Source organism: Apis cerana, linkage group LG15 (assembly GCF_029169275.1).
Source record: "Apis cerana isolate GH-2021 linkage group LG15, AcerK_1.0, whole genome shotgun sequence".
Lineage (NCBI taxonomy): Eukaryota > Metazoa > Arthropoda > Insecta > Hymenoptera > Apidae > Apis > Apis cerana.
In genome coordinates this window covers 6504667-6525740 of record NC_083866.1, presented here as the reverse complement: position 1 = coordinate 6525740, position 21074 = coordinate 6504667, and the positions used below count along the sequence as shown (strand labels likewise).

The 21074-nt window shown below is 44.9% G+C and overlaps 1 protein-coding gene across 9 annotated transcripts in view; it reads right to left on the bottom strand.

The window, feature by feature from the left end:
- LOC107996358 (dopamine receptor 2) overlaps positions 1-21074 on the bottom strand; it is a 58906-nt gene that overhangs the window by 35753 nt on the left and 2079 nt on the right. For 4 of the 9 annotated variants that reach the window (XR_009832932.1, XM_062086183.1, XM_062086186.1 and 1 more), the window contains exons 2-3: positions 20213-20841; positions 686-2142 (exon numbers count right to left, since the gene is read on the bottom strand). Coding sequence is in view for 8 of the 9 variants with exons in the window: in XM_062086183.1 (XP_061942167.1) it covers positions 686-1890 (1205 nt within the window). In the remaining variant the exon portion in view is untranslated. Of the gene's footprint in view, positions 1-681; positions 2143-2489; positions 5809-11910; positions 17023-20212; positions 20865-21074 lie in introns of those variants that run through there. The other 5 variants (XM_062086184.1, XM_062086188.1, XM_062086189.1 and 2 more) reach the window with 5 other exon arrangements.

Sequence of the window (21074 nt, the reverse complement as noted above, 5' to 3'; positions counted from 1 at the left end):
GAACTTTATCACTTGATTAATTAGCGTCGGAGAAAACACTATGCGATCGGTGAAATAATTTTCCAATCGTTCGTCCGAGAATTTTTTGATCGGATTCTCCGATCCTCCTCCTAGGGTTTTTATTTGGATTTTACTAATTAATCGTAACGTCAGAAAAAACACTATGATTGGTGAATAATTTTCCAAGCGGTTTCTATCCTTCGGTCCGAGAATTTCTCCCCTCGTAATCATTTAGCGAAATTGATTATCGATGCAGACCCATGTCGCTCTAAGATTATCCCGCTTTATCCGAGATTTTCCGGTTTAATAGGACCCTTGAGGCCTCGTCCGTCATTCGGTCGAAACGATTTTCCCATATTTTTTTCCTCCTATCGTCCCAACTAATTGTTGGGATAGATACGTTACTCTTGGATTGGATAATCCGAAATTTCTGGGGAGACACGTGTAATTACTTGGAAGATGCATGCATGCCATATCGTTCAATTCGTCCTGTTAACAGTTCATCTCCCTTTAACTCTCCTGCTCGATTATCGTTAACCCATTAACGCCAACGATCGCATCTAAATAGATTTACCTAATGTCTTATCAACTCGTAGTTAACTCGGATATATCCGTTTCGAACGCCTCAGATTCCTCGGATACGAGAAGAAGACGAGAGGAAGAGAGAGAGAGAGAGAGAGCTTACCTACGAAAATCTCTGCTCCAGCAGGCGTATATGACCGGATTCATTCCGCTGTTGATCCAACCCAGCCACGTAACAGCGGCGAACACGATCTTCTCCTGCCATATGCACTGGGAGCAAAAACCCGACCAGAGGTTGACGACGAAGAAAGGGAGCCAACAGATGATGAAGACACCCATCACGATCCCCAACGTCTTGGCTGCCTTCTTCTCCTTGGCGAACTTGGCCAGTTTGCGCGACAAGGAGAAATTGTTGCCCCTGTGCTGTTTATTGATCCTCGTGGACGGGACCCTGGTCAAACAGTTGTTGTGCTGGATTGTAGTGAGCGGCTCCTCGAGATCCTGGAGGTCCTCGGGCGTGCTCGAGGCGGTGCGGAACAGGTGTCTCGCGTCGGTGTTGGTTCCACCGCCCCGATGTATCCTCAGAGTGAGCTCCAGTTCACCGGAGGCCATCAAAACTTGCTTGGTGCCCAGTTTCAGGCTCTTGGTCTGGATCACGGCCGCCCTGTATATCTTGTAGTAAGTGAACACCATCACGAACAGGGGTAAGTAGAAGCTGATGGTCGAGGAGAAGATGAGATATCCAAGGTGCTCGGTGAACGGGCACTTGTCCTCGGGCACCTCCTCCGTTCTCACGGCCCTCCACCACACGATCGCCGGGAACGAGATGGCGCTCGAGCAGATCCACACGATCGCGATGAGCACGGCGGCCCGCTTCCTGCTCATCTTGCTCGGATAGGTGAACGGGTCGGTGATCGCCCAGTAACGATCCAGGCTGATCACGCAGAGATTGAGGATCGACGCGGTGGAGAACAGGACGTCCAACGAGCGCCACACGTCGCACCAGTCCGTGGTGAACAGCCATCGGTTCTCCAACACCTCGTAAATGGCGCTGAACGGCATCACGACCAGCCCGACCAAGCAGTCGGCGAACGCCAACGAGGTGACGAAGTAATTGGTCGCTGTGTGGAGGTACCTCTCCCTGACCACGGCCAGGATCACCAGCGTGTTGCCGAACACGGTAGCCACCGAGAACAGGAACAGGAGTATAGCTAGACCGGCCCGGTCCGTGGCCAGGTTCCACAGATCCTCCTCGTGGCTGCGGTTCTGGGGCGGGTAGCTCGCGCTGTAGAAGCTTCGGTTCAGCTGGTTGCCACCTACGTTTCCCTCTTCTTCCGAGCCGAGCAGGTAGACCGCGCTTTCGTTCATTTTTCGTCCCACGAGCGCAGCCAAGCTCTCGGCACGCTCTTTCGGATCAGAGATGCCGCATCAGGTCGTCGATCCCTCGTCGACGCCGCCTTTCTTCCTTCTCATCCTTTGCCCTCTCATTTCTTTCCAACCGACCAACTTCTTCCACTCCTCGAGTTCTCGCCCCTTCCTCGCCCCGAAATTTTTCTCCAAATTTTCAATCAGACGGACAAGTTTCGTTCAACCGGCTCGTTTCGTATCTTCCAGGGAAGTCTGAAACAGAGGAAGAGGGAGAAGGATTGGTAACATCTCTCTCTCTATATATACATATACATATATTTCTACGACTTAGCCGTTGGCGTTTGATCGAACACGTAACGAGAAAATTATATCCCTGTGTAGGATAATCGTGGATTATCGTCGCGGCCAACGTTTCATCACCGAAAGTTTCGTCGATGTGTAAACGATTTAGCAATTTTTTTCGCCGGCGTGCACGTCTATATTAAGCTAGGGGAAAAGCGTGCGATAAAGGGAGAGGCGTGTGATTTGGTGGCCAGACCGGAGGCTGAAAACAGCGGAGAGGCGAGCTGCTTTCATCCGTGACCTGGGAGAATGTTTACCGGTACTTGATCAAAGGGGTTTCGATCGGTTCCACGATCGACCCTGGGATGGTGGCGTGCCCCTTCCCTCCCCGCCCCGGCCAGCCAGCCTTGGATTTTGTCTCGTTCACACCCCTTCCACGTCATCGTAACCGCCAAATCCGTTGTCGTAACACGTGTCAGGGCCGATAAACCTTGCAACGTCGCCGCCGCCGCCGCGTATCGAACCCAACCGCTCGTTTACGTTGAAAACAAACCGCCCTTCTTTATTCTTGACTTTCAGCGTTGGCCGGCCGGAGTGACGCTCCGTCAAATCGCCCGCCTCGAATCCTCGCACCATCCTTCCACTTCACACGCATATGCGAGAATAAGAAGTTTGGGAGGTTGCGAATTAAACCGGGAACCGAGCTCTCTCTCCAATATCGATTTTCGTTGGTAGAAGTTTGTGGAAATCCAGGAATATATTTACATATATATATATATAAAATACAAAATTATCAAAATTAATGGGAAATAATTCGTAATTGGGAAATATAGTCGGATAATTCTAAAATAATTCAGATGGGAAAGATTGGGTGGATTCGAAGAGCGTAGAGGGTTGTTTCGGCTGATTTTAATCAAAGATAAATTAAGCGCGCGGCATTGATTGGAACGCACATGCGAAAAGAAAAGAGAAGGATGTATAATTTATCCTCCACGGGAGCGCGTGATCCGCGTTGAATGCGTTAAGGGATGTATTTTTAATCCGATCTCTCTCTCTCTCCCTCTCGTGAACTCTTTCTCCCGACCCAGTCGATATTTGGTAAATTCGTGGCAATTCGGCCACGTTGTAGACGTGGCTAATTTCGAACACGAAGATTTGTTGGATCCAGTTTGGACTTGGGACTGGTACACGCGATGATTTCTGACGTGTGTATGCACCGAGAATAGGTCTACTTGGAGGGCACTTACCGAAAGTTTGCCCACCATTGGTGCTCTACGAAATTACGGTATTAAATCGACCGAATGTGTGCTTGAATAGATGCCTGCCGGCATGCTGTACGAATCGATCAGATCTGCGGATTACCATTCCTGTCTGTTTCCACTTCTGCTCCCATTTAATTCCTCCTCAGTGTTCCCGATAATAGCGCGCTGTTCAACCACCCGATGTAAAAGTATCGCGTTTCCTTCTTCCCTTCCCTCTTTACACCTTTCACCTCGCTCCGAATTTTTTCCACGCTCGAAAAGAACATCTAATCTTTCGAACAATCGTCTGCCGAAACGCAATATTCTCAACGCGGATTCAATTCAATTTGGATCGAACGCGGGAGAATGGGTTTTTCGGGTAAATTCGAGAAAAGGGTAGAAGAGGACGACTCGATATTTCCCCTCGCCTTCCCAAACCCGGGAAGAATTTAAGTACGCACCGCGTTGCGAAATTCCGATCGTCGGCGGCGTGGCTGACTAATTAAATAGCCGGATCAGGATGCCGGGAGAAATTTTGCTCGCCGTTCCGTAAAGTAATCCGGATCTTTCGTCGAGCGTTTCGCGATGCAACAATCGCGAAACATCTCTTGCGCATACCACCACCTTTCGAATAGTTCCACTTTCCTCGTTGTCTGATAGGCGTTCGCGATTTCCCATAAGTTGCGTTAGAAGGACGATCCTCGTGGAATCCTCCGTCTCGTCCCGATTCTAAATTCCACCGATCGTGGAGGAATATTTCGAGGATACGACACTGCGAGCTTGCTCGGGCGCCAGAGATGTTCCATTAGCCGGGACACGCGTAGAGCGTAGGGTGCATGGGCCAAGACGATAAGATCGTCGTAACACGCTCTTGTTTCCCCGTCGAACGCGTGTTAGCTGTTGGACCGATTTCGATTCGTCGTTGAATTCGTAGCTGTCGTAGATCTCCATTTTTTTATTACGATATTTTTTTTGTAGAATATTATTTGTAGAAGGCGACGAAGATAAAATAAATATATATCGTCTTTTGTAGGATATCGATAATTTTTGACAATCTCGAAAAGTATATTTCTCGAAGGTCGATTATTAATAATTTGGTGAATTACGAAATCAATGAATAGGAGGGGGTCAGTTTTGGAATTCTATCGTTCGACGAACGAGATCGAATCGAAAAAGAAAGGGGAGGGGAGGAGATAAGAGGATCTGGAAAGATAGGTGTTTTGACTGGGACAAATTAGAGGGCGTTATCTTCTCGGAACGTTTCATTTTCTTTCGATTCGAGATGGAGAAAACTTTTCACGTGGAACGATGGCAATTTGTCAGAAGAGAAGTTTAACGGATGAAGTTACGATATTTATTCGTCGTAGGATTCGTAACTTGCCTCGTCCAAAAAGTGCGGAGCAATTTTCCGCGAGGAACAAAGCGCCTCGGAAAAGAAAGTTTTCCAAATTTCTTATAAAAATATAGGCAAGCTCCGTCCGAGCCTTGACCACAATTAAGTAAACAATTGAAGAAATATATTTGTATTTTTTTCCCCCTCTTCGATTCGATTCTTCGAGGTAAATTCTACCGCTACTCGTTCTCGAACGGTTGACCTTTTTCTACCAGTATTTTGAGATCATACTGGATCGATGATGTATAATACATGCGCTTGCCGTATGAATCTTTAAAGAGGGATCGAGAATCGGAGAATTTGAGGAAATTCCCGTGTTTCAACGTGACATCGTGAATCCTCGTGGGGATCCCGCGAAACGAGACGAGACGAGTTTGAGCTCGAGCGAATAAATAGTGTAACAAAATATATATATATATATATTTATAGACACGAGCTTTTATAGATTTAACCGTGATGATCGACCATTCTTGCATTCTGGAAGATGAAAGGTAAATTTTCGCCTCCTCCCCGTTGAATATAATAAAAGCTGATCGAAGCAAACTTGGAAAGAATTTTATTTTATTTATTTTTCTCTTTCTTGCAGTTCGAATTCCCTTATTTTCCCACAGCGGAACGAACAATCGCGAGAGAAGAAACTAACCAACGGGGTGGCGCAAGGACAAACAGCCGGTAACTTTCGATTCTGGTTGCATTAGCCTCGCGGTCGTTAATCGAGATTTCGTTGCTCGATTCCATTTACGACCATTTACGACAGGTATACCCCTTTCTGACCCTTTGCGCTAGAAAGACGAGCGTCAATACAGATAACTTAAATTAAATTAAATTAAACTTCTTCACGAGTCAATTCTTTTTGGATTCATCGCTGCTTTCATTTTCTCCCTCGCTGATTCCTTAACGGAGACAATAATCAATCTCGTTTCTCAACAATTCGAAATAGACTTTATCCTCGCTCGAGCTGATTTTATTTTCGAAATTTCTTTTTTTCTAGGGCTTCTAAACTTTTGCGAGAAACTACAATATACTTTCGCCACGATTTTCGAAACTAAAATGTTGGAGGAATAGTCTCGAAGAAATTTAAGATCGAATATCTCATCTCCATTTTAAAGTACGAGTTCCCTATTATCCCCCAATAAAGAAATAAAGAGATAAGGGAATCGAGTCAATATTCGCGCTCTTATTAATCGGAGAGAAAAATCCAGCGTGAACAAAGAGTCGAAACGTCGCGGCGACTGAGAGTCGCCTCTCGAGCGCAAAGGGTTGAAAGGATTTCCACCGATAAATCACGATAGGACACGAGCGACAAAGATGATGCATCGTCGTTCGTTTATTTCCTTGGATATTTTTCATCGATACGGAGAAACGCTAATGATTTCTCTCTTTTTTTTTCCTCGCCGAGTGTAAACACTTTCTCGAGCGCAAATAGCACTCTGCTCTCCTGTTTCGCGAGAAATTCGGGTTGAATTCGACCAACTCGTTGATTTTTATCTCTCGAGAGCGAAGGCATGCTTTGAGAGAAGAAGGCAAACGGATGAACGAGGTTAAAACGCGTACACCCGATCGTCAACTCGGTTCGTCAATCGAGTTTAACGAGTCGATTTCACGACTCGCGTTTCTCGATGACCAAACACGTGGAAAATGAAGTTTGGAAGTTGAAGTTGGCGACAAGCTGGCGCCCTCGAGGAGATAAAACGTCGGGAACGGGAATTTAATTTTGGAACGGGGGAGTGGCAGCAGGAATCCTCCCTTTTCTCGATTACCCGATCTCGATACGAGATCGACTGCTGTTCGACGGGGGGTAAGCGTGAAATCAGCGACACTCTGACTTCCGCGGGATCATTCTCTCGCGCGAAACGCGAAATAAAGGTCGAGTTCGAGTCGGGCAATGTTGGAAATTCAATTAAAACGCGCAGTTTTCGATCGTATCTCTCCATTCCCGTTGGATCCCACCGACTCGAGGAATAAAAATCGATCCATTTTCGATCCTCTGAAAAAATTCCAATTGTTGAAGGAAATATCGCGACGCTCGACTCGAGGGAATGCCAAGAAGAAAAGTGAAAATTCCGGGAAGAGGTAAAGAGAATGATTTCGAGAACGACTCGGATGAACGTGAAATTTCGAGGTGATATTTTTCATTCGTCCCGATTCTGTTTACGCACGAAACACACGGATACCTCGTGAAATTTTATTTTATCGTATTTTATCGGCGAAAATTTGTCGCGCAAATTCAATTTAAAAAGGTTGCGTTTCCTTTTTCCAAACATTTAAAATTTTCGATCTATCGATCGAACCTATCGCTGTTACAAGTCCCCCTCCCTTTCGATGACGTTCGATCCCTGGGGAGCGAAGTGGTTCCGCGTTCGATTCGATTTTTTTACCAGAGGGTAAGGGTAGTAGGGGTGATTCTTCTTCGAACGAAGGATAATTTCATTGTTTGCATCCGGTTGAAAAAAAAAAAAAAGAAAGAAAAAAAGCGCGAGAGAGCGGGAAGCGAGGGAACAATGTCGTTGTTGCAAAACAAATGCAATTACGAGTCGGAACGAAACGAATTTATCGAGGACGGGGAAGTGATTGGCGTCATGGTCTAATAAGCTTCGACAGTGGGGCCGATTTTCCACCGTCACGTGTTGCTCCCTCTTCTCATTTTTTCCCATCTCGTATTTTTCGTTCCGATTTTTCGACAACGATTTTTAAATTCTCTTATACAGGTAAAAAAGAAAGAATCGTCTCGCGTTGGCAAGAGAAGAAGAAGAAGAAGAAGAAGAAGGAGAAGAGGTCTTTTACCGATCGTGAAAGAGGATAGAAAAGGAAGGAAAAGCGAGTGGAGAATGCGAAAGAAGAAAGAGAGAGGGGCGATCTACACGTGCCCACGCTCGTCCTTCGAACGATTCTACGTCATTTTTTGTCACTCTTGTGTTAAATTGCGCGTATGTATTCACGTGAGTCCGTGAACGGTTGCTCGATGATCATTATTTAATCGAGTTACACGCATGAACCGAGACACTGTCCAGTCAGACCTTTTTACCTGCCACGTTCCAGCCTCTCGCGTCACTGATTTCCACTTGGTCTGGACAAGATCGGATATAGTTGGACGCGCGCGAATAAGAAAACTTGAACCTGTGCCGGTCAAATAGAAAATTCGACTCGACCCTGCACCCCTTAACTCAACAAATCCTGCATCCCTTCGACATCGTTTCCGTTTCAAATCGATGAACCGATATTTCGAATAAATCCTCTTTCCCACAAGTCCAATCATTTTTCTCTATCGACGCGGGCATGGAATAATAGGAAGGAATAAAAAAAGAAAAGAGAGAGAAATCGAGAAAAATCTTGGCTCATTCGCTCGTTTCCATTCGAAACGGCGAAAATCGGAAGGCGAAGACATGGTTGGCCGGCCTCAGAATTCACGTTGGCGCACATTAGCGGATGCATTCATCGATGGGATACGGAGTTATCCGACGCCGGCTGAGTCGTCTATCCGCAAGGATTAGCCTTTCCCCCTAATGGAAGTTAGGCTAACAGACAAGATCGGATAACGCGAGAGATAAAATCTGTAATTTGATTAAAAGTGGCTCGATCTCTCGAATCGATAAAACCGAACGGAAAACTTTCCCTCTCTAGGAGAAACCTTTGCGAAGCCTCGCGCGAATTTACACGTCGAGGAAGAAGATTTGAATTTGCAAATTGAAATTTGTGGTTTTTTTCCCAGGGAATTGTATATATTTGAAATCGTTTGAAGTTGCATCCCGAACGTGATTTTGTCGCAGAGAAAAATCTCGAGGCGAGTGAAACTCGATCGTAGATCACGGGATCTGTTTACGGGGGTTGATTAAAACTTATGCGCAAGTCGGCTCTTCCCCGGAACGTGAATCAACGTGGCCGCCGACATTTCGTAATTGAACGAAATTCCTTGCCTCCAAGGTATCCGCCGCGTCGATAGATCAAAGATGGTGACGCGATCAAAAGATTTCTTCTTCGTCCAGAGACAAATTGGAGGCCGGAACGAGATCGCCGACCAATTTGGCTCTGCACTCGAAAGAAATTCAAGATCAAACGAATTTCCAAATGAGTTTATTCGCTTCTTCTTTATCTGTTACGCGTCTGTTATTCACTTGGTAAAAAATGCCAAAGTGATTGAAAATTGATCTCGATTTCTTTTTCTTTAATTTTGAAAAAGGAAAATACACGCGGAGCGAAAACCAACCGTCCCCGTCTATATTTGTCTTCCACTTCCCTTCCAAAATGGGTTTGCATCCGCGGTGCCTAACGAAATCGCGGAAACAGCAGGCGAGCTCCGTATACACTCCGTACACACTCCACGATATAGGAACGGAGCGTTGGAATACGAACGTCTGGAGAAACGTTGCGTGGGAAACGAAATCGTTGGAGAGGATCGTGAAATGGGATGGAACTCCTCTCCTCCGTTCCTCGACGTTTAATCGATCGTTGGAAGAGTCGAAGAAGAGTCGAGATGAACGAACGCGTTGATCGTCGAGGCGTGAATCGAACAAACGGGGATAAACGGGATGGCGAATGGCGCGAGAGCAACGCGTTATTCCCACTTTGGACGTGGCCACTTTTCCTGGAATAATTTCTAACTTTAATTAACGCGTAATTCCGACTCATCCCTCTACCCATTGCTGATTTTGGAATCGTGCCAATTCGACCCTCTTCCACCGCGCGGAATTGAAACTTGCCATCTCTCGACTGTCTTCATTCGCTCCGTTTCCCCTCGCGATTCGCGAGAAAAAGCAACGACGCGTTTTCACGCTTCAGGATGCTCGTTATTAATTTTTCGAAAATCGAGAAGAATGATTTCTCGTTCGAAATGAAAAAAATAAAGGGACGACGCAGACTCTCGGAAGGAATTTTAGGCAAGCTGGAAACTCTATACCGCGATATCCTTTAAAAACGGAGGGTCGTAAAAAACTCGTCGTCGATCCCCTGAGAAAAAAAAGAGAATCGGAAGAAACTTTTAACAATAGCATTGTACAAAGTCGCGGCTCTGATAAAAAATGATAGGATGAAAGAAAATAGGATCGACGAGAGAAGTCCGTAGAATTTTCCCCTTTGTTGGAAGGAAGAGGGAAGGTGGTTTGTTCGCGCGAGACAAAGAAGAGCCTACATCGATCTATTCGCCGGATTCTAAGCGAACGATTATTACCGTTTTAACGAGTTTCTCGAAAATATCACCTGTTGCTTTTCGCGGAATGTTCGGAAAGATGGATGGATCTGAAAAGGAGGGGGAGGGGAAAAATGTTGGATCGATAGGAGCGCGGCGATGGTTGGAGGGATTAGATCGAGCTCTCGAGCGGAAGCCGGCGTACGAATTGGCCGATAATCGATAGCGCCGCCATAGATGCACAGGGGAAGAGAGGGGGAAGAGAAAAATCCGTGTCGTCTATTTTTACTTCCGTCGGCCCTTTAATCGAATTGCTTCGCCGCGCCCCCTCCCCTGTGCATCCAACTTCGTATTTCGTATTTCTTACGACCGTATTTCGCGAAAACGCTTCCACGAAAACCTGGATCGACCCCCTCCGTCGCTGCCAACTCTCGAAAGTTAACGTCTTTCTATCACCACCATCGACGGCATCTCGGAGATACGCTTCTTGCAACGGATCTGATGGCTTCCAAGATTGGAAAATGCGAATTTTCCACCCCCCGAAAAGGGAAAAAGAGGTGTGGTGGTCATTGAAAATTGGAGAGGAAGGTTTTTCTTTCTTACTGGGTAAGGAGGAGTTAAAAAGGGATCGAAGCGCAGGTGCGATATAAATATAAGTGAAAATGTGAAAAATTTTCCCTCCCCTTCTAATTTCTCTCTTAAGAAAAGTTAGATAAACGAGTTATTCTTCGCGATTCACGCATCTCGGAAGATAATATTCTACGCGGGATCTTTAATGATCGTTACGCTGTGATCGAATCCGAGATCGATGAACGATAAACAATTATTTCCATTTACGAAACCGCACACCTACATTACAAATTCTCATGGAATGTCGTGGCGTGCAGATATTTCCTCGATGCAAATCTACGATGCAACTCGTTGCGCCGGTGGAAAGAATCGAATCTCCGCGTTTCTTCCCTCCTCGTTGCTGGGTCCTGGTGGATAATCCATATTCATTCGCGGTAACGAGCTGACAGCGCCGTGTATTCGAGGAGCGTTCCAACGTTGGCGAGGGAAAGTTTCGGGAAAGGGAAAGAAAGGGAACGAGGAAGCCTCGATGTTATGCGGAATTGGATAAAGCGTGATAAAGATAACGCTGTCGCTACGTTGGAAAGTCGCCCGAAAAGATTGAAGAATAGAACGAAGATTCGAGTGAAAATCGAAGGAAAAGGGGGGGGGGGAAGTTTTCTCGGTGAGAATCGAGTGGGAAAATGGTCTGAATTTATACGATGGATGTATCGTTATCCTTTACAAGGTACAGACGTCTTTCGGAAAATATACGTCTGGAAAAGGCGCCGCGCGACATTAAAATAAAAAGTCAAGTCAAAGGCTCGATGAGACTTGAAAATTTCACGACTTTCTTGATTTTGGAAAAGCGATCCCTTTTAAGGGAGATAACGAATATTCGTCTGGGAATGTCGGCGCCACTTGGGTTACGATCTTTAAATGTATATTATACATTTGTATATTATACACGGTATTGCTACTATCTATGCTACTTTCGTACGAATCAGCAATCCAGGCGTACATCGAATATCCATTCGAAGGGTTTGGCGTCTTGACGAAATTTAACCATCGATTTTTGAACGATCATCCCAATGCTTCCATCGAATCGACATCGAGACTTGTTCTTTTCGGTCGGACGTTTTTATCCCTTACGCGTAATATTTCACTGAAATAGAAGACAGAGAAAAGAGGTGGAGGGAGGGGGGACGACCCGAATCGGTGGCCACATCTGTTTCGTCCCCCGCCGACGGCGAAGGAAATCTCTCGGTGGAGAGGGGAGGATTCGAAAGGAATCGGGTTAATAACCAGACGCCCGCAACGTCGAAATTGCTTTTTCTCCCGCCGGTATGTGCGCGCAAGTTGCACGTTTTATTTATGTCCCGGTCTTACCGCGTCTTTACCGTGTCGGCTATTTACGGGCGTTCATCGTTTACCAGTTATTATCGTTGGCATCTACACCCCATCCCCCTTCAACATCCGGCGTCAGACGCTCGATACACTTTTGCCGCAAGTAGACGAACAAGGCCATCGTTGAACTTGATCCTCACGGATGAACGGAGCAGAGTCCAGCGATGGTCGATACGCCGGCAAATGGCCAGAAAAACTCGATACACCCTCCCTCCGTCTTGCCATTTTTCCGAAACATCCTCTCTCTCTCTTTCTCTCTTTCTCTCCCCCTTCTCCGTCCACGCAATGCATCCAACGACGTTTCTTAACATCGGGTTACAAATACGATTTCCTCTCGAACCGAATATCCTCCGGATAACAGGGTTAGGGTCTTGTATCGCGATCTTTTCCTTTTCTCCTCCTGTAATTTGACGTCTTGGTGCCAAATTATATACACGCGTATAATTTTTGGACATTTTTATTTTAGGAGGAATTTTTATGTACCGTCTCGTTTCCGTATATGGAAAAAGTGGAGTATTATTTGAGCATGAGTTTCCGGGAATACGAAATATATTAGTAGAGATGAAAAAGTCGAGTCGAGTGTAAAAATGTAGGATGATAATTTTAGAGATAGAGAGAAATTGAACTATTTGAAATTTTATTAGAAAGATAATGAGAATCGTTTTTATCGAGAGTTATCGCAATATTTGTCACTTTTTGTTGGGGATCGTCGAGAAGATTCGTATTGAAAATTTCCATTCAACATTTTTCACACTTACTCTCGCGCGGGGAAGGGGATCTCGTCCCTTTTCTCAACTCGAACCACCATTTCCATCCCATATTTTTACGTGGAGAAAAATGTATTATTCCCAACCGTGGCGATAACCATAACCAGAAAAATTATTCGATTCCATTAACGATCTCTTCAGAATTACTCCGTTTTCGATCCAGAGAGTGTCCCAACCTCGACCACGAGTATCCCCCTGTATCCGTGCGTTTCTTCCTCCGTTTTGGACCGAGCCTATAAATCGCGCCGGGGGTCAAACTCGAGAAGCTAGGCGATTTTCTCGCGCGTGCGAGAACGAGGCCCCCGATAAATCGTTTCAACCGTGCGTCTCGATCTTTTATCCTCCGCGTGGAAGAAATCCGTCCCATCCGGGATTCCTTCCCTATCAGTTTCATCGACGCCACCTGATCCCATAAATCATGACCTTTTCCTTTCTTTTTTTCTCTCTCTCTCTCCAATCCAACTTTGACTCGCCAAATTTTAACCTTCTCCTCTTTCAATCGTTTTTTAATCGTTCAATCAGAATTTCGAATACAATCCTCACTACGTCGCATTAGGATTAATCGCTTCGCTTCGATTCTCCTTTCGCTCAGTTTTAATCCTTCGAGTAACGAACGGTTGCGCAAGAATCAACCGTTTCTTGCGTGTTTATTCCGCGAAAGTGATATCCTTTTCGAAACTTTGGAGCGGAATTTTATCGCGAACGGGGGTTTGGAAACTTGGAAATCCTCGGGCGAAAAAAGCGGCGCTCTCGAAGGGACGATTTTATCGATCCTTGGAAAGTCGATGCAAACCCTTTGGGGGCATTATCCGGTGGGAAAGTTGTACAGGCAAAAACTGTAATCGCGGGGACACCCTCGAGAGATTGATAATCCGCTTATTGAATTCGGTGACGGGTCTCGTCGACGTTTTCTCTTTTTTCTTCTTTTCTTCTTCTCCACCGCTGTTGCCGGTTCGTTGCACGGAGGAAATGACGCCTCCTCGAGGAGGAATAAAGATATATCAGAGATGATCTAATCGCCGAAGATAATTCGAATTGATAATGACGGATTGAACGAAGCGGAAGGACTGGCGGTGAAAGTAGTAGTCGAACCGTGGCGCTGGGTAAACCGAAACGCCACGTCCGGACTCGTGCGGTCTATCACCACTGCGGCTTGCGTCGCGGCTCGGTTAAATGGCTCGTGGAAATCGTTAGCGGTTTTTGGGAGAAGAAAGAATCGTATATTTATATATATATTAAAAAATTTCTTTTCCATATCTATCTGTATGATGGAGTACGAATTTGTGCTTGCGCGCGTCGCAATGCGGTTAAATTTAATTAATTACACAATGTATTGCCAACCGTCATCCTTTATCGCGTTCATCGATTTGGCCCTGATTCCATCTTAAGTATTGAAAATACCTCCCCCGCCCCATTCTTTCGAATTAGAGAATAACTTTTCCACGACACTCGATATTTCAAATTAATTCTTTTTAAATGCGATTGGAAAATTGGTATTTTACCTTGGTGAAGATTTTTTTTTCGAGATTTTTTAGAAAATTGTTTCACCGAGGAATATTTATAATTGGAATTTTCACCGAGTTTCACTCGATTATTCGTTGGATGGATTATTTTAGGTTGGGGAAAAATATAGGAGAAAAAGGCTGGTTTACGATCCTCGTCCACGTAGGTAGGTGGAGGCAGCGAGGCCAAGATCTCGATGACCGGGGTAAACAGGGTCCAGTTAGAGACGTAAGATCGTACGCGCACGAATCGTTGCCGTTAACCATGAAACGTGTACGTAATTACTTACACACGTTAGAAGCCGCGCTTTTTATAAACGACCTTTCTTCCCCTCGCTCGGCGCACGGAGGTCGTACAAGCGGTTGGAAAAAATATTCGCCCGGGTAATGAAGTAGGTCTATTGCTCGTCACGCAAGTCACGCCTTTAACGCTCGGAAAAACCGTGCGAGAGTATCGGTTTTATAAGAAGATTTGCCTCCCCACTTGATGAAAAGTTGAAAACGCGTGATTTTTCTCCAATTCAACGTATTTTGTACAACACGTTATTACCAAGTAATGGTAAATATCCCGATTTTCCAGGGGATTGAAAACAGTCGAATCGGATTTTTCTTCTCGAAAATTTCTCGAGAACATTCTCAAAGAAGCGCGATCAAGATTAACCCGATCGAACGTCTATTTTCAAAACTCGAAGATTAAGAAGCAAACAAATTTCGCAAATTATTCTCCAGTTTCAACGCGGAACGAAGTGCACCCAAATGGATTAAAAAGAAGGATGTGTTTCGAAATAAGATAAGAGGGGGATGTATTTCGGACATTCGGAAGGGGATGTTGAATGTAGCGATTCGTATCGAAGGGACGATGTCACGCGCGATATCGTGCGCGTTTTAGCCGCTATTTCGAGGGGAGGAAAAGAAAGGGGAGGAAGCGTGTAACAGCCTAATTCCCATTCCGACCGTGTCGCGGCCAAACAGAGATTCCTATCGGAACTCGTTCATAGGGCACGTTCATAGAAGGATAAAAGGTGGATGGAAGCGAGATAGGCCGATCCTGTACGTATATTCCAGCGCATATTTGCACGTGCACGAGTCGCTCGATAAGCTGTCACCACGCATGCTTTCGTAAAATATTCCCTGGCCAGATAAATTAAAGAAAATAAATTGTATACACGTGTTATCAACGTGATAATACGCAACGGATATGAAGAGCGTGGAAAAAACGAACGTCTATTGAGACATTTGGAACGCGATGCAAATATATTCGTGGAAAAAGTACAGAAAGATCGATAAGGGAATAAAATGATAAAAGAGAAAGAGAGAGAGAGAGAAGGAGAGGAGAGGTCAGTGTCGCCTGTTTACCCTTAACCCGTAACGGCGGTATAGCCTGGGAATTTATCACGACATTTACGTTCCCTCCCCCCGTACATCAGATTTTAACTACGTTTTCTTACAAGCCTGAAGGGTTTTCTGTCTGGCCCGTTTGTTTGTCGGCTTATCTAGACAGTTGTTCCTTCCCTCCCATTGTTTATACGAGTGAAAGTGGTAACCCCTCCTCGTTCCATCCCTTCGTCTCTTTAATATTTTCTTAAACGATCCTTCTTCTTTTTTCCCTCCTAGTTTAATACGAAGGTGTTCGTTAATCTCGGATCGAGCGGCCTTGGAACAATCCTTTCTTCCCTCTAACTCAATATCCTACGATTTTAACGATTTTAAAAAAGGATAATTTCTGTTTCTCGCTCCCTTCGAGTGCTTGCTTACCTCGCGAGTTTCTCGCATTTCCAGCGAATGTTCCGCTGGAAAATTTATACCTTCTCGCCCCGAATTCCATTTCCTTCTTGTTCCAAGGTCCGAACAAGGAGCGGGATAAGTTATCGTTTGCCACGAGTTATGATCATTGGAGAGATCTCGGTCGTGGGATCGATCTCGGTCCCAGAAGAGAGAGGGGCGGCGAGGAGGGAAAGCCTAAAAGTCGACACGCTATATTCAATTCTCGGGAAGAGGGGCACGAAGGTAAGCCGAAAATAAATCCCTAAAACCGAGTTTCGCCCAACGATACGTCGAGAGGTAAATCCAGAGATTAATTTATCCGGAGAGAAACTTATAAAACAGTGGACTTATAAAACCATTACCGACCCGAATTCGGGCGTGCATAATATTTCGTCTCGAGATACGAGAGACAGAGAGGTTTGGATGAGCCTGGTTTCCAACTAAAAGCTCTCTCCGACAAGCACACCGAACCCGTTTCCCTCTCGAAAACTGCTCGTCATAAACGTTTTAAACCTCGAACAAGCTGAAATATCGTGATGTTTCGTGTCGCGAGCTGGTTAATTAATATTTCTCGCGACATTTCTTTCGAAAAATTTTTCCTCTCGGTTCTTCTGATGAATATTCCGTCAAAAAATAGGATGAAAATATCGCGACTCGATGAAAGGGAAGGATGCGAATTGTGGCGAGTTGGAGAGTTGGCAGATATAGGGAGATTCTGAAACTGCGAATCCGTGTTATCGTGTAACAGCTGGTGAAGAATGGGCGATTAACTGGCTGTTAAGGGGACTCGATGCGTACGACGAGGGAGGGATTCGCCGAGGCTCGATTGCCACCAGGCTGGTGCCAATTGAAAGATTGCCGGCTGATTGGCGTTTTGCTTCATGCAAACCGGAAGTCATCCAGTGTCAATGGCCAGCCGTCGTCCAGTGCTTTTTCTCTCTTGTCCGGTTTCCGCTTCCGCTTTCAATTTAGACTGGTATTTCTATTTCTTGCCAAAGTGAAAAAAAGATGATATCGCAATTTATTTACACGTAGATTATTAAAAATTGATCATTTCTTTCTTTCTCGAACACGAGAGAAGATGATTGAGATTTCAACTTAGAAGAAGAAGAAGAAGAAGAAGTTGTTTCAGAGATAGATAAGATTTCGTGCTATCTTCGACTTTTACAAACTTTCAAATTATTTTTTTTCCTTATTTTCGTTGGTAGATTGTGCTCCAATAGTTTGAAAGAAAAAAGGGGGGAAAAAAAAGAAAAAATTGGGGTAAAAACATACGATATTGGACTAATGAAATACGATTCCCGATAAAAGGAATCTCCAGAATCGATTGAACAGAATTCTCGAACATAAATATTTCTCTGTTTACCACGTGTGCATTTTATCGGCGATTTCTCTTATATTCCCTCATTTTTCTTCGACGGAAAATGAACGACGGAGAGAGAGAGAGAGAGAGGGAGGGAGTAAGAAACAGAACACACATACATACGATGCTGGTCATTGCAAGTTCCTTTTGCGTTTATGGAGATACGAATTTCAAGTTTCATCGTTGAGGATCGTTCGCAAATTTGAACACGTTTCTGCGATCTGATTAAAAGGCCATTTATTCCGTGTACCATTATTGGAGGAAGTCTCGAAGTCAGCGAAACCCGAATTTCATTTTGCCCTCTCCTCTCGAGTGCTCGATTCCGCGAAACGGGAATAAACGTTGGAAATTTGTACATCTTTTTACCGTACCCTTTTTTTATTCCAGATTTTTATTCCATTTATTCGTTCACGGAAGAGCTGGTACGATCGTTTAAGGGGGATCGGATCGTCTATGGTCGGACGCGCCATTCGCTCGACGCGATATTGGAACTTGGCTGAAAATCCTCGGGATCTTTAAACGAATATTGAAGAAAAATTACCTGGTGAAATTGCGAAATTAGATAGAAATTTGAGCAGTGGATTGTTGTGGAAAATATTCAGATGTAATTTCGAATAAGACAAAAAAGTGATTTATCTCACTCGCTTCGTTTATCGTTTCGAGATTTACAGCGGCGAAAGTTAATTTAAAAATTGTTCCATTCTCTCTCTCTCTCTCTTCCTCTCCGCGTTTCCATCGAGCCGTTCTCACGTTACACGCACGAATCGTCCCGCAGCTCTGTCTTATGCAAATGCAGCCAAGGAACAAACCAACCCTCCTGGAAACACCCTGGCCAACATTAAACGCGGAGATTAAGACGATAAATCATCCGTTCGTAAGTAAAATCCGTTTCTCCCGTTTCGTCCGTTTTAGACGACGTTTCCGAATGAAAACGAATCTTGCGATTTCGTTAATTGCGGTGAAGTGACGCGGAGTCGAAATTATTATTACGATCAGATGATCCCTCTTCCTCCAATATTTAATTCAGGACGCGGGATGAATTATCATTTTGGACTCGGGAGATTTTCTAACCCGTCCGTTCTCATCCGTGCTCGTATTTCATCTCTTGGCAGCGTGGAGGAAGCGTGGGACGAAGCATTGATCTGGACGAGTAATCCAAGAACGCTGGTTACGCAGCAGTTTGTTATCGGCAATTATCCCCAATTACGCGCAGTTAATTGAAACCGTCGTTGCGATCTGGTTGCCTCGCGATGAGATTCATGACTGAACTGTCCTTTTTTCTTTAGTTAAAACACCACGTTCTTGGCAATTTCTTCGGTACTCTTCTCGCGATACTCTCAGATATTTCTTCGTGTTTCTCGTGTTTTAAAATCATAAGAATTTTATAGAGATTATTACAAGTGCAAATTGTTCGTTCAAGTATATATATAGAGAAAGTACGGAGAGAAAGAGAACTCGAGAAAAGTGGTCGGAGAATTTTTCAAGGATCCAGAATCTGAGAAATTTATGTTGCTAGGTGGATAAGACGATTTCGTGGATACTGGAAAAATTTTCGAAACCTGTCAATTCGGATTATTAACAATGGAAAAAAATTGGCGTTCGAATCTCTATTCTCCCTTGTCGATCCTATGTCTGCCAGGAACAACAATGTGTTTTATCGGCTATGGAGATGTTGTAAATTTCGAAGGAATTAATCTCGCCGAAGTGAAAAATATTTACGTAGATTCCCTTCCCATAGAATGGAAAATTTTTTCTAGAAAAATTATCGTCCAAAACGAATATCGACGATTATTTGAGAAGCCATTGATTCGAAATGGATGGACGCGCGTGCTATCCCTGTTATTAAAGAAAGATAAGAAAGATTAAAAATCTGGAAGATCGACAGTCGATCCGGGGGGAAAAAAATAATTGGTTAATCGTCCATGGTGGATAGGTCGGTGCGCTGAAGATAATCCTTATAACCCGATTGCCACTACTCCCAGGATATTAGACCGATCCGCTTTAATGGAACCACGAAAACGCTTTCTCGATCGCTTCGTTATCAATGCTATCACGGCGAAAAATCTAGAGCGCCACCCTTGAGAACGCTCATCGGTGAATGAAGCGTAAAAGACAGACCGCTTCTCCTCCCGAATTTTCGGGAGGAAAAGCCGTCGTCCTTGCGAAGTCGTGCGAAAGAAAAAGAAAAAATTGATCGCTCGTTCATAATTCAACAAATTGATCGGAAAAATAAGAAATAAGTACCAGGATCCAACGGGTATCCACGCAATCTTGGTTCGTTAATCAAGACACAGTGGCCTCTAAAGCGGTTCTCGTACGATTTCCATACCCAAACGGACGTATCGCGATAGAATGATAGATGAATAAATGTCGCGTAGATACATTCGAGCAAGAATATATTACTAACGTTACGTTTATTATTTTTCACAGTACAGATTCGTTACAAATAAAAGAATCTAGAAATTCTACGAATCGTGATTTCAAGATATCGATGTACGAATACGTACACATCGTGTCAAAGCGAAATTTGAGAAAGAAATGGTAATAAATTGTAGAATACGATTCACGGTAGAGAGTTTTGTTGAGATTTATCGCGGATTTGATTTATCGGCGAGAGTAGACTCGTACTGTTTTCGTTCAAAGCGGAACGAGAGCGGGGAGGTGGAAAAACGAAAGAAGAAGAAGAAGAAGAAGAAAAAGAAGAGAAAAGAACTGTCGCGCCCGAAGGGTTAACGGCACGCGAATGGTTCGAAGCCTCCCTTCGTTTCACGATTACCACGTGAATCCTCTTTAATCGACCATGATCACGCGATGACGAGAGCGATCCGAGAACGTGACGGGAATAGGAAGAAAAAAAGTATCGGTGGCCAAGTATCGGAAAACGAAGGTGAAAGAAAGAGAGCGAAGGTGATGATACGAAACATTCTTTTACCTTTGACGTCACCGTCCAGTCTCTTCGCTCCTCTCTTCCGTTCTCTTCCGCCGCTCGAATTTATCGTTCCGCAGGCTCCAATTAAGGACGACTCACAATTCTGCCCGAAAATAATTCAGTCCCGGCTAATCGGCCGTATATACAGCTATCTACGTATAGTTCCACGTCCAATTTGCCACAATGTTTACTTTGCACGGAGAGAAAACGCTAACACTGCACTCATCCCCCTCCCCCAAGCGAATGGATGATCCTTAATTAAAACGCGAAAACCGACATCCGTGTCTACCCGGATCTACCCTTCCTCCTCCCCGCCTCTCGATCATTCACCGGAGGAGTAACGAGGAGGTAAAACGGGGAGCTGAATCAGGGAGATGCCGCTTTCTGCTTCGATACACCGTGCCGATAAACGAGGATTAAACGCGAAGAATTATTCCTTCGGGGATGCTGTTCCCAACGTGTATCTTCTCTCCAGAGGATCGATCCGATGGACAATCTTCTCCCCCTCGAGATCGTGTTCTTCTTCCTCCTCGTTATTCTCCTCTTCCTTCTATTTCCCACGATTTCTCGTCCCCGAATCGTTGAACCGTGACGCGCCTCTCACGTTGTCCCTCGAACAACGTTTGTCCTCCCTTGAACAACGACGAACATTACGCTGGAAACGAACGAATCTTGATCGACGAACAATGGACGAATAACGAAGGAAGAGAGGAAGGAAGGAAGGAAGGGAGGGAGGGAGGAAGGAAGCATGGATGAAGAAAATAAGAGAGCGCGGACGTAATCGTCTGGAAGAATGGAGGAAAGGCAGAGGGACGGAAGGAGACGTCCGGATTATTCGTCGACGAGATTCGGCTTGGGAAATTTG